The following is a 23,755-nucleotide window of genomic DNA, read 5'->3' as shown; positions in this document are numbered from 1 at the left end:
ATCATGTTAGATTACAGTCGGGATGTTTATGATAGGTGATGACAAAAGAATTTAAGAAAAGAAAATAGACATCAAATAGTGGCAAAAATGAAAATAACTACAAATAAACCAATTTATTTATTTTCAATGAATAAATACTCGCATACGAGAATAATTCAAAAATTTGGTCGAGTTTAGAGAAAACAAAACAAAGTTTTGACGTATGGTGTATGTTATGACAATAGCCTTAAAGCCCATTCAATCCGAGTTTTATAAAAAGAAAAAAAATGCAATTTTAGTGTTTTTTCAGGATAAAAATACAAGGACAAGCCTAGAAGTAAATATTGAATCGATGATTGCTGTCATAGTATTAGAAGTGTGTGTATTTCTAAAATCAGTAAAAAGTTAGAAGTAAATTTAATTAAAAATTTCAGAAATTGAAACATGCATTATTAATTACATTTATTAATAATGCAGTGAAAATTATTATGAAAGTTTACGAATATATAATCAACAATTATTATTTAACAGAAATAATTTATACTAAATATAGGTATATATATAAACTTCAAAAACATTACTGTTTTATAATTTGTTTGCTGTTTTATCATTGGTATATTAATGCAGAAGAAATGTGTCTAAACATATCTCTGGGGTATTTTTATTTGATCAACGCTCCTTTACTTTGGAAATAGTCATATAAAAATTTAACACAAAAATTAACTTTTTCTGTTTAGATCTTCTAAATTATTTATTTTTCAGTTTTTACTTCAAAAATGAAAGTGATTTGATATTTAAAAAAAAACAAGTTTATAAATCGAGAAAATAAAAAATAAATTCGAGTAATACATTATAAATATGAAAATAGCATGATCATATTTCANATAATCCAATAGTAAGTTACTTTTATTCAAGTATTCAAATAAAAAAACATGCAATAACGTTGGAAAATATGTCAGTACTATTATATACTCGTAGTTTTGAAAAGTAATATACTCGTAGTTTTGAAAAGAATTATTATTATTTTATTAACTTAGGAACTTTAATCATAAAATATATTAGAAATATTAAGCTCGTAGAGACTATTTAATAAAATATCGTTAAAAATTTAACAATATTTTATCTTTTAAAAATTGTATATTCTTCAAAAGAAAACGAATTTCAATTTATAAAAATACAGAATTTTTAAAAAGATAATTAAATTTTGTATATTTTAGCGATTAATGCAATAGAGGATATGTAACTTTAATGAAAAAAAATTAATAATGAACAAATATGGTTTAAGGAATGAAATCTATACAGTACTTTTATTATTTCTTCTTGTTATAATGCTGTAGACATATTTGTTTCTTCCGTAATTTGCTCTGAAAATAGTAATGAGGCACAGGAAGATCATTAAGACCCTTTATTTTTATAACAATTTATTAAATACAGTATTTTCTTACGTTTATTATGCTTACATTTTTTGATAAAAATGTAAAAAATATAAAAAGTTATCGATAGAATTTAATAGAAAGTTTTGTTCAAAAATTTATTAAATAATTGTTCAGTTAAAATATATTTTCACTCAATTATATGAAACTTTAAATTTATTATAAAATAAAAAGTGTTTGATCAGCATTTAACCGTACAGGTTCATATAGGTTCACCTGTTTTAGAAGTTAATATAATGTTAGTGTAGTTGTAGATTACTTTTGGTAGAATAAAATTTTCTATAAAAAGCAATTTTAATAACAGTGTAACAAATAAAAAACTTTTCTTGTTTAAATATTTTTAATCAGAAAGTTAGATTTAATTCGTCAAAATTTCAATAAAATATATATACAATTTTACTAAAATTTGCTGTTCATATGTCTCCGATTATCTATAATCAATAAAATTTTCAAGATTAAAACTATTTTTTCACATAATCGACAAAGTTTTATATCCAGTATAGTAAGTAGTCTTATAAAAGAACTATTTTTGAACTTGCTGATTACATTAAGCAAGTTCAAAAATAGCTGTTTTGAATTTAACTCTTGAACTTTTAGGGACTTATTATATTTTACTTAAAGCCTATTAATTTATTGCATTGTAGTATATATTATAGTCTATATAAATATCCAGTTCAGCAAAATGTATTTTAAATGTTTTAGTAAAATATTTTATTTTATAAAATGCATAAAATTATATTTATTATTTATGATTTAATATATATAATAATTTATTCTGTAATTGCATATTTTTTATTACTTATTTGAATTATGCAAAATAAATAATTATACGATAATTATATACTTGTTTAATAACATTAATAATTAAGTAATGGTATATACGTTAAAATTTAAATATTTTTAGAAAATAATCCAATAGTAAGTTACTTTTATTCAAGTATTCAAATAAAAAAACATGCAATAACGTTGGAAAATATGTCAGTACTATTATTAAAAACAATTTAATGAATTAAATTAAACTAAATTAATAAAAATGCGCGGTGTTTCTTCTATATTATAAAAATATCTCCTTTTTTTATAACAACAGACTGTTTACAAAAATAGTTCAAGTTCTGAGCGGAGATAAATATTTTACGATGAACGTCACCTGTCCTTACTTTAATAAAATAAGAAAGAAAGTTTTATTACTTAGAGTAGATGTGAGTCAAATGTTCAATAGAACATCTATAGATTCCATACTACTACCGAGACTTGGTCAAAAACAGAAAATACGAGAGAACTGACATTATTTTTCTGTTTACCTGTATGCATAAATATGTTGTATGCGCACATACCTGTACTTACATTAATAGATAAAATACTTTTGAAACTGGTATTTGATATAAAAATGAAATTATTATGAAAAAAACAGGAAATATAATATTAAATGAAGAAATAAATTTAATAAACATATTAAATTTAAAAAAAAAGAGGAAATGAGGAATTAAAAACATTTTAAATAAACTTTAGACAAGATTTAAAAATTTATATGAAATTCCTATTATAAAATCATTAAAATTAAATTATTAATTTGTTTAATGTAAGTAAAGATAAAAGAGATTTTAAAATAAGATGCCTTAAAATCTATTATAAATATTTGATTATGTCGCTGTTTACTTCGTACAGATTAAACATTACTGAACAGTCTATTGATTTTTCTCTAACATTGCCTACCGTATTGAGCTTTAATGTCATAGGCGGGTAGATACATCCTGGATGCACGATCTGCTAAAAATCACTGGATTACTATCAAGCACATCTCTTATTTTAACAATTCGCTTTTGATTCTGATATGTATGTTGTGCTGTTTTAAGGATGGATCAGTAAATAGAGTACATAAAGCTGTAAGTATAACTAAAGCATTTTCTTAAATATAAAATCAAGCTTTCTTAAATGATATTACAGAATAGACTCAGTTGCAGATAACTAGCGATTATATATTGCCGTAGGGGTATTAAAAACTAATCAATGAAAAGGATAGTGTTCCCATTAAAAGAATGTTGATACTTTAAGTTATAAATCGCTTTTTTTAAGGTTTCCAAACGACTTTTAAAGCCTACAACAAAATTATGCAATTTATTTACGAGTAAATTTAGCTTTACATGGATGTTTTGCATACGAAATTGCAACTTGGCAATTTAAAGCTTTGTCTAGAAGGAAAAAAAAGAACTTATTTTTTTAATACATTGCTTTAATAAAAATACCTGTTGCTTTTTATCGTTGCTTATCGTGAATACATTTTTAAAATTAATTTATTATTCTGTAAAAATTACAAATTTTCTCTGTTTATTTTATTCAAAAATATTAAAAACTACACAGAAAAATACGTTAGTAGTTGAGATATGCCTTAAATTATTCTTCTAAAAATATTTATTTATATACTTAAGTTTTTTTTAGCCGAGTAGATTAATGATATCGATCGAAAAATTTAAATAAGTTTGATGGATCTAGCGTGACAAAATTGTCTTCGCTTTTACTAAAAAAAACGACGATTAACAAACTCTAACTTCATTTTTTGTCACTAGTTTAGATGAAAGATAATAATGAGGATGAAATTTATTCATAATAACTTTAAGATTTAGAAAAAAGAGAACTTATTGATAATAATGGAAAATTTTGACACGTCGAAATTTTGAATATCCTGTAAGGATAATTTGATTATTATAACGTTACTGTTATTACAATATAATTAAATGGATTTAAATTAAATTAATTTTAACGAATTTCTGAATTTATGTAAAGCAATACGTAATTCAAAATCAATTGCCTTCGTTTAAAAATTTAATTAAAAATGTTATTTATAGTAAGCATGTAATAAAGATTAAAATTAATCTATAACTTTCGTTAACTATCAAAAGCAAATACTGCTATATGTTTGCTAAGCAATGAGATTTTATTGTATAAATATTAAAATTAAATTCTTTCAGTATTTCGTTAATTTTGATATTTATTTCAGATGGGGACTCAAATAACAGTAAATTATTTTATTTCGATTAGCAATATTTTAAACTATTCGATTCGTTGTGAAGTATGTTCAGTTTTCTAAAAATTTTATTCATTGGTTTTATAATATGTTCGATAATTAAATATGCATTGATAAAGATTATTCTAAACTGCTAAAAAATATAAATTCTAAAGAGTTTTCACCTCCTCTTGGGATCAAGAAGTGATCAGTTGCAGCTGACGTCTACGTGTTGTTAATGACTTTTATAAATCAAGAAGTAAATTAAAAGTTATCTTGTTCAAAGAACATTTACGAACTTTATATTTATCATTTATTAAGACTGTCATTGATATAAAAAGAATCCAAACTTTTACATTATATACACTTCATGGTGATTTCCCAACATTCAAAATAAATTAAAAATAAGTGAAATAATTTAACACAGTTTTGTTAAGATCTTCAATCATATGTATTTAATTTTAATATTTATAATTTAAAAAATTAATTTATGATGTAAAACATCTTTATCAATTAATGTCATCTCTCTTGTAATATATTAAGTTAATGGATGATATCTTTAATATATTCCATTAAGACAAATTATAATTTCAATAAAGATATACTTAGATTCAGGTTTATATTAAGTAATATTGCACTACTTATGAGAAACGACTTAAAAATTTACAGACAATATTCAGAAATTGCGGTTTTGTTTTCTACATATGAAAGCTGTAGGATTAAATGCATGTTAACTTTATATTTTATACATTAATGTACTTAAATTAAGCATTAAATTCATTATTATTATTTTTTATTTTACGTTATTGACTTCTCCATCTGATAAATTCTCTAATAATTGCTTTATAATCGTTTAAAATAAAACATTAGTTTAGAAATTGAATATGATATAGGCTACTATAACCCTTGTAATTATCATCTATTAACACAGAAAATGGCGGGTATATAATTATTATCCCATTATATAAAACGTGAAATGAACTATATCTCTTCATGAAGTGATAATTATAATCTGTAATTGAACTAAATGTATATCTTAATTTTATCTCATGCTTAAAATATGTTGTAATTCATTGCTTATATTACGAATATATTGAGAAGTTAAACAGTTTTAATTGAAAATAAATATTATGCTTTATTAATATATTTTAAATTTTGCAAAATATTAGAGGATAATAAGGATAAATTAAAAATATTTATTATTCATGAAAGACAGTTTATTAAAATAGAACAACAGTTTACTAATTGGAAACTTTGTCTTAATTATGATACAAATTTAGTCATTCCTGTGCGATATTCAAGAATGTGGTAAGCATTTATAAAGATTGAAATTACATATGGCAAGATTTAATATAATTTTGTCGAAAATTATGTAGAAAATTAAAATTTTGAAACTGATGAAGCTGTCTTGAAATAAATTATCAACTTATAATCACAAATTCTGACTTTGTTATGTTAAATAGAATTAAATTTATTAGATGCAATTGAAAAGATCATTAAATGTAACAATAATAATTAATTATCGTGCGATTTTAAAATGTGTTTGAATTTGTCGTTCTGATAGGAAATTCTTTTCTTCGTTTATTGAAATTTTTTAAACAATTCATTCAATCGATAATTTATTTTTAGATATTACTAGAATTTATATAAAAGAAAATTCTTAAAATTTATAAATGAAAAAGTTTGGTTTATAGAAAAGTAAAGGAGAAAAGCATTTATCATAACCTTGAGAATTTCTATAAGTAATAGTAAATTCTTTATAGACTTGTTATTACTTGGCAGATAAAGTACAGTACATATAGGACTATAAATAGAAACTAAATAAGTTGATTAATATTTTTATTCATTGAGTTTAACAAATTCTTAATTAGAATCTTTTCTATCCATTTTCTATTATAATGATAACGCTACATTATATCATTGAAGATTCTATAGTCAAGGATCATCAATTTAACTTTCAAATAGACTTTCAACAAAACAATTTATAAAGTTATTATACTTGTCACGAAAATGACTAGAGTATTAGTCAAATAATAGATCTTCCATCATACGAAAAGAATAAAAACAACTCAATGTTTTTCGCCCCATTAAAAGCAAAAATATTTCCTCTTTCATAATATTCTCCCTACTTGTAAGAAATAACATCGCATAAATTGCCAGCACTTATGCTTGAAAAATATCAATTTTCTTAACAGCTTCATATCTAACTTTATAAATTATAAATGATANAGGATTCGTTCAAGCACCATATATGTAGTTTGGCAGATAAATATTCTAGCATAGTAATCGCTGTTTAAACTCTAAAGTAAGCGAGTTAAGTTAATTAAATAATTTATTTAAAACTATATTTAATTAAGAATGATTTTATAAGGTAAAGAACAACAAGAACGTTGTAATTTTAGAAATCGCTATCTGAATCTGTAAAAACAAAAAAAGCTGTAAAGAAGATATAATACTTTAAATTTATATATAAATTTTAGATTAATATACTTTATCGAAAATTGTATTTATTCATATTTAAATAATATTGAAATTGAATTAAGCTTTAGTTAACTTTAATACTAATGTTTACTTTATCTTTTAATATTTTATTCTTAATAGTTTAGATGTCCCAAATAATACATTTTTTGATTCGTTAATCATGAATAAGAAATAAATGCTATTTAAGGGTGAATTTCAGAAAATATCTTTTTAAATGAAGAAATTCGAATAGAAAGAATATCGTGAATAAACTTTCAATAAATATTTTACACGTTTAAATTTCTTATTGAAGCATACAAACTTTGTATTTATTTCAAAAATTTTTTAGATATTTAAATAATTGTAAGTTTATATAATATTTGAATTGATAACATTTTTATATTATTCTACATGTTAAAGAATATTCATATTCATAAGATGCATTTAATGTATATGAATATAAATATCTCAACATTCGAAATGAAAAATATTAGCTACATTATTTATTAATAACATCAACGTAAAATATGATATTTAATTAAAATATAGGTTGGAGAATATTTTAGTAAATTAGTGAGTAAAACGTAGGCGCGAGTTACATAATTTAAATGATATGACCTTGAATGGAGTAGCGAGATGGCAACTGGCTGATGGGTTTTTCCACCTTTGCAAAATAAACCGCCTTTCATTGTTAAAAAATAAAATTCTAGATAATATATAGAGATAATTCTAGAATTATATATAATTCTACATTATATATAGATAATGCGTAAGCTAAATTACGGAGTAAAGTAACTAAAACTACATTTTTAAATTTTTAATTAAGCACAAAGTGCTGTTTATTTTTCTCTTTTATCTACGAATGTTTTTATTCTTTCGACAATCTAGTTTTTACTTCCTTTCTAGAATCAATGCTGTGAATATCTATCAGTATTAATCAAGCTGTCCATCTGTGTGTCCAAACAAATATCAATTTTATGGATTGGTTTTGACCAACTTTTATTTCGAAAAATAAAACTCGAATTTATTGATAAAATGCTATAAAAAGTTTATAAAATTCATTCACATCGATTATTAAGATACATAAAAGTTTTATTTTTTCCTTGATCTTAGTGTCTTAAAAAAAAAAAAAACTAAACGGAATCGAATTCTTATGTATTATAAACTCAAATGTGTTTATAATTCTAATTCATTTATGAACTTACAATTTAAACATTTTAATTATTTTATTAGTTTAATCTTAATTATTAATTTTAGATCATCAAGAATAACTAAGATATTAAATTAATAATAAAAAAAATACTAAGTTTTAAATTTTATAATTTCTAAACATAAATTGCTTCATATAGGCATTTTCACAGCGTAAAAATCCGAGCGAAACGATTTTTTTGAAAGAATTCTTGTAAAAAAAGTGATATACATTAAATATCGGATCACGGAGTAAATAATATGATTATACTGTATAACGGAGTTAATAATATTCAAGTCATTAAAACTATTTAATTTTCATAAAGATTTAAATATATTTCATTGTTTCAAACAAGTAATTTCAATTAAATCTTATTACAATCAGACGTTAAAAGCATAACCTAAAATTGATTTAATATAGAATTCATTTAAATTGACTGATGATTCTTTCAAATTACGACATACAAGCCATTGAAATCACGGATTATAATAATCAGCACAAAGGCACATGTGATTACTGCAAAGAACTATGTTGTCCAGGTGCTATCAGCATCTGGAATTAGGAAATAGTTTATTTCATCCCGTCAGATAAATTCTGCTTTTATCATAGCATTAAATGTCAAATTTTATCCTAACAAAAATTTCAATATTTAAATAAATTCCTTAATATCTGTTAGTGCATTACAAAATATCTGGTAATTTTGCTTGTTGTTAGCTGATGTCGTCGTACTGCTTTCAACGTATATCCAATATTGGGGATTTCAACTTGGTTACGCAAATCGACTGATTCTATTTAATGTAGTTACATTAGAAACTACTACGTACTGCAGACTTAGTAGACTCCACTGAAAGATAAGACATAATAAAACACATTTATTGTTCAATAAAATGAAGTTATATTAGAAAATAATTTTGTGCTTAATTAAATTATTGAAATAATCACATTCAGGCATTTAAACTTATATAATTCATACTGCTAAATAAATTAACGTTTATAATATATATATATGAACGCCACTAATTTTAATTTTCATTTCAAATTATCAATATTAAACGTTCAATTTCCGTTGAAATACACTAGAAATAAATGTCTGACATTTACACGTTGTTGCGCTTCATATCTAGCACTGGTAGAATCTGATGCGAATGTAGATGAGAAAATTGGTCGGTGGAAAGTCATTAATGACTATTCTCCAAAATACGAAAATGACGAACTAACAACATAATTGCTTGTTATCGAAAGCTCGCTCTGAGTTACTCGGAGAACAATATTACTAGAATTTTACCTTTGATTTAACATTGACTGAATTGTTTTGAACACAATTTTAATCACAATCTTCATATACGTAAGATTCAACTATTTTGAATAATGTGATAAAAATTTAATAACTTATATAGAATTTTCAGTTGTGTATACTTAACTTAATACATTAATTAATTTGTTACAATTGATTAACTAAGAAGCAAAAACATAAAAAAGAAATATTCTATTTTAGATTCTATCAATTTATATATCGTTATTTTCATCAACTAGTTATACTGTAAAGCGTTTTAGATCTTTTATTGTATTGAAAACCAACAATGAACTTTAAATCTGATGTATAATTATATTGTATATTGTACTAATAGCACGATAGATTTAGTAATTAATTTCAAAATTGAAATTATTCGAAAAAATATTTCGGATTATTTTCTCTGTGATATTACGATTTTAAAGAATCGAAAATATNTATTTAAATATGTGCAGATAAATGTGTATATGTATAGCCTATATATAAATATTTTATTTTGTGTTAAAAATTTATAGTTTAGTTATAAAACGAAGAGCACAATTTAAAGTAGTCATAATGAAAGTATAAAGAATTTATGGTTAAGGTTATTCTATTTCATCAGTCTGAGCTATTGTTCTCACTTCTTACTTTATTACTCTCAACTACTCGCCACTATTCTCTAATTCCGACTGATTATTTTCTCTAAATTGAAATTTAAAGTCACGTTTAATGTTCAAAGTCACGTTTTCCAATATATTTCCAGTATTCGTTTTATTATAGCAGAAATTAACAATACATCTACTGATATGCTTGGAGGAAAAAGCATTATGACCGTCTCAACAAATGTTATATAACTTTATAGAAATGTACTTGGGAAATTATAAATAAAATATTTAAAAAAGTTTTATTCTAAAATATACGTAATACACATATTTATGCGCTAGTTTATTTCTTTTTAATTACTAAATCTATTAATATCGCTCATATTAAATCATTAAAATCAAGAAATACATTGAATATATTTATTTCATTTTAATTGAGATTTCACAATATACAGATTTTTTTAAAATTGAATTTATAGTTTAATGAATTTTATTTTAGAAAATTATATCCAATATGCATTTACATTAAGAACTAAAGATAATAGGTAATGCAATATAATCATTTAATAATTTATTAGAACGAGGAAACAAATAAAATAAGGAAGTTATATAAATCTTCTAAAAGGAAAAGTTTATGAACCGAGATACAGAAATTTATAGATTTTTATTTTTAGAATTTGTAATTGTTTCTTTTGATAGAACATTATTATAAATAATGTTTAACATATAATTTGTCTTAATTAAATATTTATTTCTGTATATGAACTACTATAAACTTTATTTTAACGCCTTTTAAATCTTTTGAATATAAAGGGGAAAGTTAAAATAAAAACAGTTAACTTTTTCTAATAACTTTTATTTAATTAAACATTTATTTGTATAATGTTTATAGTTAGGCTATATAGATTTTAACATTTTTAATGTAATTCAGTAACACCTGTGTAAACCGAAATCGCACGATACCGAATTATTTTTTCCGTTTTATTTAGGTTCTATTTTAGACAGGTTTAGACTGTATAAATAAAATATTAAGACAAGTTTATTTTAGTGTTAACATTAATTTTTACTATTTAATTTACTCGCATAAATACTTTATAATAATTTATGGATATCTGAATTGTTTATTGGGTATTTAATTATTTTCTATATAATGAAATACTATTTAATGTAATTTTAAAATAATAATTTGTGATATAATATCAGATAAAATTAAATCATGCGATTTTAACTAAAGCAAAATACAAAGAATAATACATTTTATTTAACAAATTCGTTCATTGATACGTTTTTATCTTCTTTTTTTAAAAAATTCAATTAATACTTATATCTTATTTGATGCTTATTCACTTATAGAAAAGTCTAATTATTCTTAATATTTCCGTTAACAGTTTTCTTTTTTTCCCTCTTTACTGTTTTCTTCTTTCCTGTAATTATTAGACTTATTAAACGAATCTTGATATAACAGTCCTTCGTACTATTAAGGAAAAATTGAAGAAAAATAATTAAAATTTTCAAAATTTCGAGAAAAAATTATTAAAGAACATGCAAATTGAAAAGTAAGAAGACAGGCGATAAAAAATTGCGGAAGGATTGCGCTTTTACATTAGTTTTGAAGGAAAAAAAATGAGAATAAAACATATTTCATTGTGCGTTTTATTAATTAAAACATTTATTTCATGATTAGCATATATTGTTACAAATATTAGAATAAATATTTCAGAAATGAATGGATTTATTGCAAAATTATAACAGTTTTATCGATTTTATCTATAATTTTGTGTTTTGAAGTATTCTGTGTATTTTACGCATGTTTTATCGTACTACAGATACATAACAATTTAACTGCAGTATATTTTTTGTAAAAAAAATATTCTACAGACTTTAAAATATCAATGTACTGTACAGTACTGTACATTACTGTACAGTACATGTATATAAGTGAAATAATGAAAGTCGGTTACTTTCTATGGTAGTAAAAAATGGAATACAATATTCTTATTGCACAAATGTAATTTATTTGTAGATAGATATACTGTAATTAAAATTATAGATCTTTTACTTATTATAATGCATGTTTACATATTACGCATTATAATCGTAAACAAAACGCGAAGAAGATAATAATACAAGTAATAATAAATTTATTATTGATATCATTTCTGCGTTGCTAAGTTTTAATTTATTAAAAGTATAAACAGTTCTCGAGCTGGTTATTATTTTATTCTAATAACAATTTGAAATAGCAAAAACATAGCGATCTAAAAATTTAAAATCTTCTCGTTAACTCCATCTATTTGCAAGAGCATCTCATTAAATCGCAACCAATGTCTTATTTCTTAAAATGTTTTCGTTATTTGTGAAAAAGTTCTCATCGTTTTTGCAACGATGCACTTTTTTAAATATTGCTTACGATAATAGCGTAATTCTTCATCAATTTTTTATATGTCTTCTAATTTTGTTACTTATGTGTTACTTAAACACAATTTACGTTTTTAAATCTTCTCCAAATTGCTACATTTCTATTTACATTTCAAAAAGTTTTAACCGGATCTCAACAGCTTAAAAAATTCTCCATTGTTCTATTGAAAATTGTGAAGTATGTCGCCAATTGTCGCCAATAATTATAATCAGTAAATCAGTCAGACAAATTTTGAAATACAAATTTTAAACCATGAACGATAATTCACTTTTAATTAAAATAAAGTAAAAAAAACTGAAAAAATATTTGCAGCTTCTTCATAATTTCGTCCTTCTCATATCTCAGGAACAAGAAAGTTACGTAGTAGAGTCGACATTTATTTGGAAGCTCTCCAAATAAAGGTCTACTTCGCTATGTTGTCCCTGAGGTGTGGGAAGAACGAAATTATGAAATTTTTTCTGCATTTTCATTTAAGATTTTGAAATTTTTAAGGAACGGCATATTTCTTTTTGTCGAATTCAAGAAAATAGTTATTTTTTATATCTTTCCTACTATTGTATACATAAAGTCCCAATTAGATATGTATTAATGCCAAGGAAGGATTTTAAAATATGGTAATATGTTTATATTTTTTAGATTGCTTATAAACAATTTTTACTACAAATAAATATACTCTGTTGTTTATGTAAAAAATGTATTTAAATTTAATTTATTTTCGTTTTTATAATATTAATATATTTGAAATTTTACATATTTATTTACTTTTTTCAGGTAGTGATGAGAAGTGTCTGATCACACGTAAGGTGAATGGCCAATTTTAAAAAAGTATAGCATGTTGCTGCCTATGAAAAAGTGAAATTATATTCATACGTATAAAATGTATTTGTTTCGATGATACCAAAAATATTTTAACATATACAATTATCCATGAAAAATTAATGAAGTGATAATGTCATTGAGAGTTTCATGGATCACACGAAGTAGACGATGCTACTTCTATTGTCGACACATTTGTTGACGATCTTGGGGGTTTTAACCCTCTGGGGACCTATCTATATCACAAAGGGTTCACCCGAAATCCAAAGGAAGACGGTAACTCTGCCTGGAGATATAATGATTGGTGCTCTTTTCTCTGTTCACTTTGCTCCTGGTCCAAAACAAGCGCAGACAAGAACTTGTGGAGAAGTTAGAGAACAATATGGAATCCAACGCGTGGAATCGGCTTTCCAAACTGTAGATGAAATTAATAGAAACAGTTCTATTTTGCCTAACATTACTTTAGGTATCGAAATTCGTGATTCTTGCTGGTATTCGCCTATTGCTCTTGAACAAAGTATAGAATTTATCAGAGATAATATAGCTATGATTGATGACGCTGCCCTTAATGCAAGTGCTATCGCTGAAGGAGAAATTTTGTGCCCAAGACCTCCAAAACTTGCCAAAAACTTAGTCGGAGTGATAGGTCCCGGTTCAAGTACAGTGACCATTCAAGTGCAAAATCTTTTACAACTGTTTAACATACCACAAATAGGTTATTCTGCTACTAGTCAAGATCTAAGTGATAAAAGCTTTTACAAATATTTTCTACGTGTCGTTCCGTCTGATTTTCACCAAGCAAAAGTATTAGTAGACATAGTCAGAAGACACAACTGGACGTATGTTTCAGCGGTACATACAGATGGTGAGTACTTTTATAAATGTATTTGCTTCCTATTTAAGTATATATCAATCTAATTATTACGCTATTAATTTTAGAAATTGAACTTAAATAAAAAACCTTATAGAAAAACATTAAATATTTGCATGAAATTGTATATTTTAGTTAAAATATATAATTTTTTATTTAATTATAAATCCTAAAAGAAAAATTCTGTTAAAAAATCTGTTGATTCTTATTTTGACAAGCAGAAATTACTTATTTTGGTATGATAATTCTAAACAAATTTTAAGGCACAATTTCTCGTTACTTATTTATGTAAATAACATATTTTAACATCTTTACACCTGTCTAATAAAATAAAATACTTAAATTATAAATAGGTATAATATAAAAATTACAAATTAAAAATTTAGTTATATTCATGACTGCTGAAACTATTAAAAAGTTTATTTAGAAAATTAAATAATTTTCGTTTCTCGAATAGTTTTAATGATATTTCTGCAATATTTTTTAGGTTTTATATATTTTAATACATAATCTACACAATAATACTTATTGTAAAGATATTTTAATATAATAAAAATTTAAAATAAAAGAAACACTAGAAAAAATAACATAAAAAACCGGAAACAATTTAAAGTAGATTTCTACATGATCAATTTTTTTCATTTCTTAATTTAAAGAATTGAAAATGCCGAAAATAGTTTATTCTTGATGTTAGAAAAGCGAATTGTTTTGGAGAAATGCCGACTTCTAATCATGGATCATTTGTGTAGCCAACCGTGCGTGTGACGTCATTTGTCAGCTGACCGCAGATAACAGAGCTTGGTAGACACCTTGTCAACTCCCTTTTACTTCCTCTTTGGCAGCTTTCTTATCTAAAAAGAGATAACGATTGAGCTCAATGTCTCCTATTGAACTAACTGTGTTTTCATGAAGTTACAAGATTTTCTTATGATTCCCTAAAAGTGTTGTCAAAACAAATCCGATTTAAGTACTTATCTTTAATAGTTTTCTTCTTTGAAATTGCTTTAGCATGATTTAAAAGATTATTTAATTATTTGATCGCGGCCTAATAAATAGTTATTATTCTTACTACGTGAAACAATACTTTTTTATTTTGCTTTTAAAATATTCCCAAGAAAGTTTTAAAAATTCACAATTTTATCGAATATAGTTTAATTTAACGTACTGTACATCAAAAACACTTAATTTATTACTGAAACAATATGATTTCAGATTACTTTTGCTGTACATATACTTGAAAAGTTTGTCATTAATGATAAGATTAAGATTTAAAAGATTATAATGTATTCTGGAAATTTGAAATTAAGAGAAATTCTTGATTTTTACGTTAATTAGTTTTTATTTTAACGATTTTTCTCTTCAAATAGATTTTTAAAATATTATTAAATCAAACGTCAATATTTTATTTTAAATCTTATGTCTGATTATTTTTGTTTACGGACTTAAAACCTGAATTCAGAAATATCCTATTACATTTCTAAATCCTTTTAAGCACGACGACTGTTATATTTTCATACTCTTGATACGTTAATGTATGTATTAATGCATTATTTGAATTATTACATACAAATAATTCAGTTAACAGTCGTAAATAATTATCCGTTTATAATTCAAAATATAATTCTAATTATAATTCGTTTATATAAATCAGTATTTCTATTTTGTAGAAATGATCGCATTATAATGATTATCACGTCATAAATAGTTGTCTTATAATATAAATCACATTTTTATCTTTACGAAAGTTAAAATTATTATCAATTAATTAAACATAACATTTTTTTCTAAAGAACTTTTTCGAATTAATTTTTCTCTGACAAAACTCTACGTACTGTATTACACTATATAGCTTATATTTGTTGTTTTTTTATTTTTTATTGTTACGGTTTTATTGTTTTGCGGGGTTGTAAACCTTTAGTCTCAATTAGTCTTTTCCTAACGTAACTAAAATAAAAAAATAAAATAAAAGTATGTAATAATCTACATTGACATATTTTACGTTTACAAAGAATAAACATGTAATTTATACGTATACGTATATATTTTGAATGTTTTTAGGCATATTGAAAAATTATCTGTGTTCAATGCAATTATTATACAACACGTGTAAGCACTCTCGCTAGTCCGAACACCGCTTAATCTGAACCAATTTCATTCGATTTTCTGCTAAATGCTAGAGTTAAAATACTGTATAAAGATAATTTAAATACATGTATTTTTTTCAGTTCTTCTTGACTTGGTTTTCATTGTATACCCGTATAATTTCGCTAATTCGAACTTTACGCTAAGCCGTACAATATTTTATAATAATTAACTCAGATTAGCAAGAGTGCATTATGTTAAAATTATGAAATTATTTTCAGCGCGTTTACAGTTAATATAAAGTAATAAATAATAATTAATTGAAATTATTTCAACAATTAAAAATTTATTTTTGATTAATTATATATTGTTTGAAGAATACATTTATAAAAAAGAATATAAATTTGACTATACAAAAATTTTAAAATTAGATGATATTAACTAATAAAATAAAAATCAATATAATTATATAACAATAAATTTTTCTAGGAGACATTGTTTCTTCGAGTAAACAAAGTAGGTGTACTGTATTGTAACGAATTTATTATATAAAAATATCGTCTAACACGCAAAGAAATTTGATAAGTTTTATTTAAAAGTTGCATATTAATATAAATATATATTTAAATTAAAAAAATATATATATATATTAAAATATAAAAGTAAGGCATTTATATAATTATAAAATATCATCAAGTCAAAATACACTCAACCATACATAAACAAAAATTTAATTATAAAGTTTAAAATAATTTTCAAAACTACTACTTTAATTACTAGTTAAAATAATATAGTATTTCCTGGAAAAAAAATAAGCTCGCGAAATGAATACTTTTATATATAAAATAAATTTTATTTAATAACTATAGTTAAATGAAAAGTAAATAATGGTTACGTAAAATAAAACGAAAAAGAAAAATATGAAATTAATTAATGTACAAAATAATTTTTACAATAAAGCTTTAAATGAATATATTTTTTAATGTTTTCTGGCTTTGAACTAAGATTAAAATAAAGTTTGACTTATTTAATTATTTATTAAATGAAATATTAAATAATTCCATATATTAGATGAAATTTATTCACGTTTTAGTTTAATTTTCATAATAATTACTCTTTAGTCTTTCTAAGTTTAATTTAGGTTGGAAAGTTAAAAATTGTTTACTTTATTATAATTATAGATAGAATATTTTTATTAAATGCTTTTAAAATATTCATTAGATTTATATCAGCATATTATATATACTATCGCTGTAGTTAATTCATCCCATTGATATTATAGAAGTGAATTTATTTTATATTTTCTACAATTACACTATTGACAAAAGAAAGAAAAAAAATAACGCTAGCGGATAGAATAATCTAATTAGAACATGCAGCTTTTTTTCAGACAGGTATATAAATCATTAGAATTGTGTCTGATTGCACGCCGAGTAATGCCATCAGAATGTTTAGAATCGTTACCTCACTATCCTATATAAAGGCTCACAGAGGCTTCCTATGTTCAGAATTTTCAATATACCTGCTGTTTGGAAATCTTTGAATGCCAAGCATGTCTGTGCGATGCAGTCAAAGACGTTACGCACAGCTGACGGAAGTTTGAGAAAGGCCACATCATCGACTAAGAAAAGTTGGATGGTCTTTTCTTACAATTACTGATTATCTGGATCGTTCCGACCGGGTCAGAACGAAGCAGAATGGAATGCAAGACGCGAGCATAAATGGATCCGTCAGGGCTCACTTGGCGGCCATGCTGTGGACGCCCCAAACAGACTACCGGGAGAGATAATCGTCTGATCGTGACACATGCACGAACAGCTGCAACAACGTCTTTTCCAATTATCTACAGAAAAGTGGAACCTTGTCACTTCTTTTACCAATGGTAGAGAAATTTGCATGCACGGCAACAACTATGCGTTCTGCCATTTTGGGCGTCGTTTGTAATGATGCTGTGACAAAAAAGCATGGACGGCTACGTATTGGCAACTTATCGTCTTTGGTTCTCGTTGTTGTTTGGTAATGGACAACTGCCATATTAGAATGTGAATAATAACTGATGAACGTTTCAATTCCGCCATTATTGTTGAGAGACATACTACTCTCACTACTAACATAGTGGTTTGGGGAGCCAGTTGTATATCAGTTGATTATTACTAATAAAGGCGTAGAGACATTAACAGCACAGCATTCAGAAAATTCTGTGCCCTCATATGTTGCCATATGCGATGCCTCATGTGATAATAGAACGGCAAACAGCATTTTCCAACAAGATAATGCTCGATCGCACACGACTAGAGCTTTCTAGGAATGTTTTCATCACATTTCCTTACATCCTTAAGGAAATATAGAAACGAGTATTTGCGGGACTAGATGAGAGGCCAAGTTCGACCAACTACGAGTATGAGGTGTCTGAATGGCAAATGCTACATCTTTGGATAAGTCTATTACATGATAACAAGCATATTGGTGCCCTGTATGCCTTCATGCTACTCCGTATCATCGTACGTATCCAGGCAAGAGAAGATTGTACAAGGTATTAAAGAATTGCTTTGAATTGTTCCACTGTTTCACAAGAAATTTTCGCTTCGTTATGATATTCTAATCACTTATTATCGTCATTATGTTAATAAAGTTTTATTCGATTCCAACGTCGCAAACTGTATTCTATAAAGAAAAATAAATACGCTAATGAATCAAACTTTTATGTTATTTGTAATCAATTTTGTTTATTGCGTACTAATACAATGATAAACAGGGCATTTTATTATGGTAACGACAATCGTAAACGATAATGAGGAATGCTGGATAAACTCACGAATTAAAGCTTATAGTGAATCTCCAGTCGTGATGCAATCATTGCTAGAACTGCATGTCAGTTGTTTGCATGAATATTGCTAGCAGTTTACAAGTGTCATTTCAAAGAAATCGAATGTGTAATTTACAATGGATTGTAAACATGCAGATATGTATTTTTATTTTAATTATTATATACTTCACGATATTTACGCGTGTTAAATATGGCCCTTTGGATTTCATATATTTTTGTGAAAGAAGTAACTTTTCGTGGATTTATATTACATTTTCGGTCTCGACTGGGGTTGACAACTAGTCCTCAAAATTCGGATTTAACCCGCTTTTAAAAAATTACTTATAGAACCGGAAATCAGTTGTAAAACCCAGTTCTACCAAAGTAAAATGATGCACAATTTTCATTTTCCAAAAGGAAAACTAACGCAAAATATAAACCGTTCATTTATTTAATATTTTAAATTTTATTTCAAAGGATAAAAATATTAGTAAAATTTTCCTATTAAAAATTTAGAAACGCAAAATTCAGTTTTTAGTCTCTGCACGTGGCAATTACGATATAGCGAAAGAAAGCGACCTTTTGCCAGAATTTATGAGCGAGATGAAAAACAAACTGATACCAAAAAATAATTCACAATATTTTAATATGAGTGATGAATTCAAATACTACGAAGCTATTGATATCTTAACTAAAATAAAAAAAATAAAACAAAAACAAAATGTAGACCTTTTGCACAAGCAATATTTACGTCAAAGCATCAAACGTTGAATCCGAGCACGTTTTCTCAGCTTTAGCTTTTTTTTGGTCTAAACTTTGAATAAGAATGTCCTCCCAAAAGGCTCAATGCTCATTAATTTTTAAGGCGCTATTTTCAAAATAAAAATAATTAATTTATTTCCGTTTTATTAAAAGACTCCTAATTTTTTCACTTATATAAAATTATTTTCTAAGTTCTTTATTTTTTAAATAAATTATAAATTGTGTTTCTTAAAGTTACGAAATATTTTGGTTTGAAATTTGAATGCATTTAGAAATAGATTTATTGTATTTTATCTGTCCTAAAAGTGTTAATTTTTTGCGATTAGCTAATAGCCATATTTATTTTAAATGAACACTTTTCTTTCGTTGATTCTAAAGTTGATTTTTTTATTATTCTATTTTTAAAATATAAACCAAAAATATAAACCAAAAATATAAAATAATAATTCCAAAAATATAAAATAATAATTATTGTATACGGCAACGCAACATATGGATGATCTGCCAAAGAGGGATGTCTTCCGAGAGATCTTGTATGGGAAAATTGCCCCTATTTAGGTTTATAAACGTAAAGAAAACTCGGAAACTAGTGGCCAGCCCGTTGGCGAAGCGAGAACCGAGTACCAGTGTTTAGTGGTATCATCCACTCGGTCACTGGTGGGCACATCAATTCCAAGTTTATTGTAAATTTAAATTTACTCTTTTCATACTTTTATATGTAAATAAAGCTATGTTGTCTATTTTATTGTGTAGAAAAAAATAGTTAGTTTCTTTTTCAGAACCGATTTTATACGATTTTATCTTTTTCAGAAACGATTTTCAGAACGTTTTAGGCCATGACTTGGTTCTGGAATCGGTTTTAAAGTTTTCGATTTTTTTAAATAACCCTAGTCCCTACCCTTCATTAATATTTTGTAGCATATTTTTCATACTGTCTACTAAGAAACCTGTAAAAATTATCTGCGATTTTTTCCTGAGGGAATGTATATATTTAAAAACTACAAATTCACTTAGTTCACATATTTCCCGTTTGTAAAATTCAGCAAATAAAGTCTAAAATTAAACCTGTGTCCTCTAGCTGTGTAGAAAGCTATGAAAATTTGAATACATTTTGAGTTGATCAGATTATTAATAATTTTATAGATTTTCGTTCTGGTATAAAATGGCCCCATATTACACACAAAAAAAAAAAAAAAAAAATTTACCTATCTGAAGTAATCAGTTCAGCTCTGTTAGAGATCGGAGAACTTTTATAAGTCCAGGAGTCGCAAAATAAAAATGGTAAACTTTTTCGCAGAAGTTTTTCAAGAAAACCTTTTAGAATAAAATCATAAGAAGATATTTAAAACGTTCATCTAATATCATCGTATCCTTATTTTTAAAAAGCTTAAAAGTTCTCTTTTGTAGTATTTTATTTACTTATCCCTCTTAAATTATTAACAACAAGATTCAATTCTATAAATAAATGGTTTTTGGTACGATTTATAGTATCTTTTAAATAGTTTATGAACAGAATGTCTTATATGATGTCAAAATTTGTCTTTACCACTAAAGATGACGATTGTAACGTCAAAAAAATATATTAATATTAGAAAATTTGTGACTTTTACTTCCTATGTGTTACCGTTTCATGGGTAATTTTTTTTAACAATGACTGTATTTATATCTTTATTAATTAATATACAAGTCCCCACTATTCATAAAAGCACTAAATTAGAATTGTAAATTGTGATTTATAAACGGATAAATTATACATTAAACACTTTTAATTTTTTTATCATATTTGATCATATTTTTTATCATCCTAATAAATTTTATTTCAAAAAAATACTTTTGTATATTATACAGAAATCTTGCAGTTTAATTAAACATTTTTATTCGATTATTCCTGATAATTGCAATTTTTGTTTTCAGTATAATAAAAATTTTATTAAAATTGAAATTAACTTATTTATTACTATTAAATAATAAGTCTGTGTTGGCTTGAAATTCTATTACTCTAATAGAGTATTAAAACAACACAATATTTAGTAAATTCGTCAATTATAAATATGTAAATAATTTTTCTAATTGTACAAACATGTAAAATGGGTAAAATTTTCCTGAGTGAATCCTGAGTAAATTTTCTCAATTCTGTAGGAACTAAATACTGCAGTGGCGAACCAGTGACCGCGCAATAAAAAATATTTGGTAAATTTCAAATCATTGTATATGCAATGTGAAAGCGTGATCCTAAACCTGTCATGAAAAGTCTTAAAGGTTACTAATTATAAATCTCAGAAAAAATGTCATCAAATAAACAACAGCAGACTTCTCATCAAACGAAATATTTGTTTCCGTTTTAATCACACTATTAATTCCTTCTCACGTATATAGAATAACAATAAAAGTTAGCAAAATGCATAAAAATTTTACTTTATATATTGAATTATGTGAATTATTCAAATTAAATATTTGACCCTTGAATAGAAAATTGAATTCGAAAATAAGCAATTTTTCTAAATTTCGAATTCAACTTTGATCCATCTTCGGGAAAAGATTTACCATCGCTGATAAATACTATAACAAAAACGTAATTAACAGTTAGTGAAAAATGTTAATTTATCAATTTAAATAATAGAAAACTATGAATTGGACAAAATAAAAATAAGAAAGCATTATCGTACAGTAATTCTGGTATATTTTTAATAGAATAAAGTCTACTTACGTTTTGATTATTCAGCTGTTGTACTTTTATTATTTTTTAATTTGTCCAAAGTTCAAACATGAAGTTAGTTCAAAATAAAAGCATTTTCGTTCGTTACGTGTTCATAAAATAAAAAGAAATATAAATTAAACTTACTCAAATCAAGTAAACATAGATCTTCCTAAATTAAAAAAATAATAATAATAATATATAATAATCTTATTTACAATGCTAATGAATTTCTGTTTTTCTTTTATCGTTCTGAATTCAAAACTTAAATTTAATAATATATTTAAGTACTGATTCATTAATGATATTCATAATTAATTTATTTTTGAGATATGCACAAATTTTAAAATCTGCTTATAAATCAGGTAATAATTATAAGTGCAAAAGTTTTCTAAACTTAATACTGGTAAAATAACTAATGCATAATATTAGATTATTCTCATTTAATTTTTATACATCTAGTTAATTTTTCACAAATGATATTTAAACTTTAGTGTAATTCATTATGATTAGGAAATTTAATTCATTTTTAATTATCTTAATAGAATTGTTGTGGTATATTACAGGAATTGTTACGCCGAAAATAAATTCTAAATATTTTACGAAACTTTGAAAATTATTATTTTGATTTTTTATGCAAATATTATTTATAAATATTTATGGTTTAGTGTTCATAAGCAGTGGTTTTAACCGGTATGCCACAAAGGTCTCATAGATGTTACACAAAATTCTAAAAAGTAATCAAAGAATGCTAATTCTTTCTCTATTTATTATTATTATTTGTATATTTTTTACATGAAAAGTGAAGATGTTCAGCGTTTATGAATAAGATAATTTCGATGGCAAACTGCATAGTGATGAGTCACCAAACACTTATGAATGTGTAATAACTCAAAAACATTGAGAACCACTACACTAAAGAAATGTTAATTAACGATCTCAATAATTTCTATTTACATTTTAGTATATGCTACTGCATGTTTTTCACGAAGTTAACTGCTCTTTTGTAAAATATTTATAAAAAGAAAAATCTTGAAAAACAAGAACGTATTGCATTCTAAAATAGAAATAATCCATATCAAATGTAAAAAATTTTATTGCAAATATGTGTATATATATACGTGTGTGTATAAAGATTTTAAGTTAGTTCTATATGTATACTTGTGATTTCTATGATATTTAGAAGCTTAGTAAATACGTATATATCATGCTTACCGCAACACATAACAATGCATAACTATTTACATTTCTGTGTTTTATATACATTTACTCTTATTTTATATAAGAATTTCATATTTGTTTCAATGTTTGCAATAGTGGCTCATAGCGTCTAATACGGAGTGAACTTGAAAGAAGGCGCGCAGCACGCA

General features: G+C 24.8%; 1 protein-coding gene across 1 annotated transcript in view; it reads left to right on the top strand.

Annotated features, from left to right (window-relative positions):
* Positions 1 to 6,693: 6,693 nt before the first annotated feature.
* Positions 6,694 to 23,755, top strand: part of LOC111629289 (metabotropic glutamate receptor 1-like) — a gene marked incomplete at its 3' end in the record, with an annotated part of 67,918 nt that continues 50,856 nt past the window's right edge. The window contains exons 1-2 of the mRNA XM_023373175.1: positions 6,694 to 6,718; positions 13,125 to 14,034. Of these exons, the coding sequence (XP_023228943.1) occupies positions 13,341 to 14,034 (694 nt within the window). The remainder of the gene's footprint in view (positions 6,719 to 13,124; positions 14,035 to 23,755) is intronic.

Source organism: Centruroides sculpturatus, unplaced genomic scaffold (assembly GCF_000671375.1).
Source record: "Centruroides sculpturatus isolate CEXI.00-Female unplaced genomic scaffold, Cexi_2.0 scaffold450, whole genome shotgun sequence".
Taxonomy (NCBI): Eukaryota; Metazoa; Arthropoda; class Arachnida; order Scorpiones; family Buthidae; genus Centruroides; species Centruroides sculpturatus.
Note: the sequence above shows the minus strand (reverse complement) of the source record. Positions and strands in the feature narration are given on the sequence as shown.